At 41.1% G+C, this 6000-nt stretch overlaps 1 protein-coding gene across 2 annotated transcripts in view; it reads right to left on the bottom strand.

Moving 5' to 3' along the window:
• Nucleotides 1-269: 269 nt before the first annotated feature.
• hacl1 (2-hydroxyacyl-CoA lyase 1) overlaps nt 270-6000 on the bottom strand; it is a 75474-nt gene continuing 69743 nt past the window's right edge. For both annotated transcript variants that reach the window (XM_078427912.1, XM_078427918.1), the window contains 2 exons: nt 3596-3782; nt 270-811 (listed from right to left, as the gene is read on the bottom strand). In XM_078427912.1, the coding sequence (XP_078284038.1) occupies nt 779-811; nt 3596-3782 (220 nt within the window). In that variant the 3' untranslated portion in view covers nt 270-778. The remainder of the gene's footprint in view (nt 812-3595; nt 3783-6000) is intronic.

Below are 6000 nucleotides of genomic sequence, written 5' to 3'. Positions count from 1 at the left end.
CCATTATACCTATAACTAAGAAAACCAAAACTTGATTCTTTCCTCTTCTTATGAGCTGAGGAAAAACTTGGTTAAATTAGACAATGAAATAAATATTAAACAATTATAAAAGCTTTCAATTGCAAAATATGTTAATATAACTTCACTACTTACACAACTATTACATTTAATTTTGAGCAGGCATCAGATAACTTATCTCTAAATATTTCAAATTATATTACAAAGGAAGCTGAATAAAAAAAGCTAACAATTATTTTTATTTACCACAATGAAATACAATTTCTCAACTGAATTATCCCAGGATATTGTATAAGTAGTAGAAATAAATTTATGTTTCATTCTGTATTGGAGATTAACAAAGTAAAACATTTGTAATTCATGTTAGTGATAGTGATATTTAGTTACTCATACAACTTAATAATTGTATTCTCTCTATTTCTTGATATATTGATTACTGATACTTGCATATGGTCAATGAGACTGAATGCAAAATTTGGTTCACATGACTGGTATAGATTTAAAATAGCACCAATAAATTAATTTTATCTCAGTAATAAAGCCCTAATTACCGAACACAAAAATCAATTTGAAGCTAAAATCAATAAAGAAAATTAGCATTCAATATCCTCAAGGTTTCATATTCAAAATTTGTAATATATACTATTTTAATGAAATTCTTTGGATTTGCTGAACCTCACCAAAAAAAGACTGTTAGCCTGTTTTAATCTGGGTATTTTGCTTGCGATACATTTGCAACATCTCTTTATAAGTAATCCAGTCACATTTTGGAGAGAGTCAGCCAGGTGAAATCCTGAAAGTAAATAACAGAAAGTTGAGAATGATAAAAAAGTATTTGTCCCATCAATTTCAACACATCCAAGGACCATTAAATAATATAACTCTAGACACATTTCTCTTCACACCTCCAACTGGGCTTTTTTTTGAAGTAGAAGTTCAAGTAATGCATGATTAATAAAATACTGGAAATACTCAAAGTAAGATGCAAGACATTGGTGAAACCACACTAGGAGTATTGTGTCTTTGGATCGTTAGTCACCCTGCTACATGAAGGATGTCATTAGGCTGGGGAGAGTGCAGAGAAGATTTACGAGGATGTTGCCAGGACTCGAGGCCAGAGCTACAGGGAGATGTTGGGCATGTGCGGACTTTATTCTTTGGAGCGCAGGAGGATGAGGGCTGATCTTACAAAAGTTTACAATATCATGATAGGGAGAATGCACAGAGTATTTTTCCCAGGGTAGGGGAATTAAGAATCAAGAGGAATCAAGGGCATAGGTGTCAGGTGAGAGGGGAAAGTTTTAATAAGAAACTAGCAAAGCGGGCCCGTTGGGCCCGTCCCCACACCCCCCATTCTCTCCTCCCCCAGCCCCACTCTTACTCTCCAAGTGTGCCCGTTGGGCCCGTCCTCCTGATCTGTGTATGTCAAGTGACCACTATAACTCTCTTTTTTTTTTTTTCCTAATCAGATGCGCAGCACTTTGGTCAACATGGGTTGTCTTTAAATATGCTATACAAATATAATTGACTTGACTTGACTTGACTTGACTTGCAATAACAAAACAATCAGTGCTTTTCTGGAAACTTTTCGAAACAATGTAGCCGTCACAAGCTGAAAACTAAATCTGCACCGCAGCGCCCCCCTGAAAAAGGGGGGGGGCAGCGCTTTAAAACCTCTGTAACTTAAAAAACACGCGACCAAATTAAATGAAAATATCACGGCCGAGCGAGCGCGAGATTGGCGATTGAGGCGGTGAGAAAACCGTCGCGCTACGGTCCGCCGTTTTGCTGCAATCGCTGTTACGAATATATCAGGCCAAACCACAAAAAAATATATACACAAGATCTGAGTTTTAGATATAGATAGATAGATGGCAGGACATCATTCTCACACAGAGGGTGGTGAATATATGGAACAAGCTGCCAAAGGAAGTTGAGGCAGGTACAATAACAATATTTAAAAAGCACTTTGAGAGGTACATGGATACAAAAGGTACAGAGGGATAGGACCAAACACGGGCAAATGGGACTAACTTAGACGAAGTATCTTGGTCAGCATGGACAAGCTGCGCCAAACAGCCCATTTCGGTTTTGTATGATTCAATAACATTACGTCTGAAAGACCAAATAGGAGAGAGACAAAATGCTTAATGATGAAAATGTGAGATATTATTTAACTGTTATCAATGAATCATGAAAGTGCAGTATTCCATCACTGTTACTGCTCATATGCAAATCTTAGCATTTGAATAAAAATCTAAATAATCGGCCATGTCCAAACTGAAATGCTGTGACCTTCTCCCAATATTCACTTGTGCACATAAAATAAATGAAATAACATTTAAACAAAATGAACAATACTTCCTTCACCACGAAACACAGACATGTTCATGAACATATAATACCTGTTTGTTTAAATCCCCAAACTTGAATAGAACAATGGTTCACACACTGAATTATTAACTTGTTTAATTTAGAGATAGAGAGTGGAAACAGGCTCTTTGGCCCACCGAGTCCGTGCTGACCAACGATCACCCATTAACACCAGTTCTATCCTGCACATTAGGGACAATTTACAGAAGCCAATTAACCTGCAAGTTTTTGGAATATGGAAGTAAACTGAAGCACCCAGAGAAAACCCACGCAGTCATAGGGAGAGCATACAAACAGAACCTGTAGTCGGGATCGAACCCGGATCTCCGGCGCTGTAAGACAGCAACTCTATCGCTGTGCCACCCTATTCCTTTAGAGTCATCGGCCCAGAGTCATACAGCATGGAAACAGCCCCTTCGGCCCAACTTGCATATGCCAACCAAGATGCACCATCTCACCAGTCTCACCTGCCTGCGTTTGCCCAATATCCTTCTAAATCTGTCCTATCCATGTCCAAATGTCTTTTACATTTTATGCATTTCACTCTGCTCTTGTTTTCCCCCCTCAACTTTCATCAAACAGACAAAGGTAACAGTCAAAGGACAATCCTTTCTTGAGTTCCTGTCAATACTATGATAATACTCTTGCAACAGCTTGTTTCAAATGATTCACGGGATTGTTAACTTCCTCAAGGTGGAAAAACATCTGTTCTGCGAAATGCATCTACTCTGAGGCAGAAACTCTTCCATCATCATCTCCCACTCGCAAGGATTGCTGCTGTGTCCATCTTAATGGACACAAAATGCACCCCTCCAGATGCTCCCGGTGGCTGAGCACTTCAACTCCCCCTCCCATTCCCAGTCTGACCTTTCTGCCATGGGCCTCCTCCAGTGCCATAGTGAGTCCCACCGGAAATTGGAGAAACAGCACCTCATATTTCGCCTGGGCAGCTTGCAGCCCAGTGGTATGAACATTGACCTCCAACTTTAGATAGTTCCTCTGTTCCTTTCCTCCCCTCCCCTTCCCAGATCTCCCACTGTCTTCCTGTCTCCACCTATATCCTTCCTTTGTACCGCCCCCCTGACATCACTCTGAAGAAGGGTCTCGACCCGAAAGGTCGCCCATTCCTTCTCTCCTGAGATGCTACCTGACCTGCTGAGTTACTCCAGCATTTTGTGAATAAATACCTTCGAGATGTACTTACTTGTTTCTTTCTGCCAGATGATGGATCAATCATCACATTAATAAGGGACGGCATTTTCTCCTGAGCCAAACATGAAACTAGTGCCTTTCTTAGTTCTTCTGGTGTCCGTACAAAGTAACCTTTGCCCCCAAAAGCAGTCATGACTTGCTCATAATGAGCATTAGGTAGGAGGGTGGTGGGAGGAACCCTGAAGAAGACAGAGAAGGAGGTCACTTAATGTGTTTACCAACAAAGAAACACAGCCGGTTAATTATGTTTAAACAGAAGGATCCAGCAAAATAGTCAATCTCAAAATTCACGCAATTGGGTAAAACCTTTCATTGTCTCAGGAGGCGAAGGCATCAATTTTTCTTTTAAAAAGGAGTTAAAAAGGAGAAACTGGTAACTGATGGTCCTTCAGCTTGACGTCATCACTCGGTAATATGGTTTAAGATTATCATGTGATGTGTTTTAAGTAACCACTTAGACATAAATCGGGGGGGTCCAGCACTCCTTCCAGAACACAAGATTCTGCCCTGTCAATTTTATATTTAAAGTAGTCAAACAAAAGGCAAGGAACCATATAACCATTTGTCACTTATCCATGTGCTAACTCTAGCATGACCTAACCAATACCTAATTGTTCCAAATGTTCTATCTCAAGGCTATAATGTCCAAAGCTGACCTGATAACACTGTATTTTCCCAAGGGGTGCACAAGTAAAAGAATACAGTCCAAAAATTCATGGGAACAGCGAGTTATCCTCATCACTCACAACTTCAGCCTATCCTCCAACAAGAACTGCCTGAACTTAGCCAGTCCTAGTTTGATTGGTCAAGTTCCATGCTACAATGGGTCTAGTAGCGCACCCAGAAACACTTTTGACAGTGATCAGTTGTGCCAAAAAGTAAGCTACTGAGGAACACAGGTCAGACACCATCCGTAGAGGGGAATGGACAGTCTCCATTATGCATCGGGACTCTTCATCTGGACTGAAAGTGTAGAGGGGAGATAGTCACTATGAAGCAAAACAACAATGTGATCATCCTCCTTTTAGCTCCACCTATACAACTTCACAGGGTGAACCATCATATCATTTTACTGCCATAACATTTTCCTTAATCAACAAAGCAACACACCCTCCTCTTTTTTGCCCACCTCTATCTCCTGTATCACCTGTATTCAGGAACGTTAAGCTGCCAGTCCAGTTGTTTTCTTAGCCAGGTTTCTGTAAAGGCTACAACATCCCAATCACACCCATCCACACCCTGAGTTCATGAATACTGAATGCTCCAGTTTCAGATGAACTGCACCTCCTCTCCACCTTTCTCTCTCCATCTGGTCTACCCAGGTCCTCTCACGTACATCCGTTTTTCCACATTCCCTCAGCCTCCTATCACCCAGTTTCTTTATCCTCCCCTCCCCACTCAAACGTCTGTCAATCACCCACACACTCCTCCCACTGCCTCCCTTATTTGGTTCCATGCTTCACAGTACTTTCATCTGTGATTCCATCAGCTCTTTGCATCCCACAGCCTGTCACTAACCCTTCTCTCCCCATCTGACTCAATCTGCTAATCAACCCCTCCTTGACTAGATCCATCCTCCTGCCCACCCCACTTCCTCACTACAAGCTATCCCCATCTACATTTTCTGTCCAAATGAAAAGTTCTGACCCAAAACTTCGACCGCCCATTTCTCTCCACAGATGCTGCCTGACCAGCTGAGGTTTTCCAGTCTCTTGTTACTTGCTCCAGATACCAGCATCTGCAGTCACATGTCTCGATATAACTGCGCCCACGAGCTGAACAACCGTCAGACTGTCAGATTTAATTGTGAAGATGAATGTCAATGTCACAGATCTCTGTGATCTGTTAATCACAGATATTCATGTGCTCTTTTGATTAAATAAAATCAAAACCCTTAAAAATGTAAGAAACAAATGTAAATTAACTCATTTAAATCAAAAACATGCAAACAACCTGAAATTGAAGGGAGTCATTGAAACAGTGTTCGGCAAGCAGATTTTCCAGTGCAACTGCTGGAAAACTCAGGGAATACCAACTTCCTGCAGGAACCAATACCATAGTGCAGTCAAAATGATAATGGCAAGGATGTCAGGAAGTTTGAGAGAACAGAGTTTGCACACATTTTAGCAAATGTCCTGAATTTCCTGAGGGTTTTGAGGGTGGATGCTGCATCTACACATGAAACTGACATCACGTCTCAGGAAAGTGGCATTTAGATAGGCACATGGATATCCATGGAATGGAGGCATATGGATCATGTGGAGGCAGCAGGTTAGTTTATCTTGGCATCATGTTCAGCACAGACATTGTGGGCTGAAGGGCCTGTTCCAGTGCTGTAGTTTTCTATGGTCTAAACCTGGGTTACAGATTTCTTCTTGAAGGTTTACCAAACTTTAT

This window comes from Rhinoraja longicauda, chromosome 2 (genome assembly GCF_053455715.1).
Source record: "Rhinoraja longicauda isolate Sanriku21f chromosome 2, sRhiLon1.1, whole genome shotgun sequence".
Taxonomy (NCBI): domain Eukaryota; kingdom Metazoa; phylum Chordata; class Chondrichthyes; order Rajiformes; family Arhynchobatidae; genus Rhinoraja; species Rhinoraja longicauda.
Note: the sequence above shows the minus strand (reverse complement) of the source record. Positions and strands in the feature narration are given on the sequence as shown.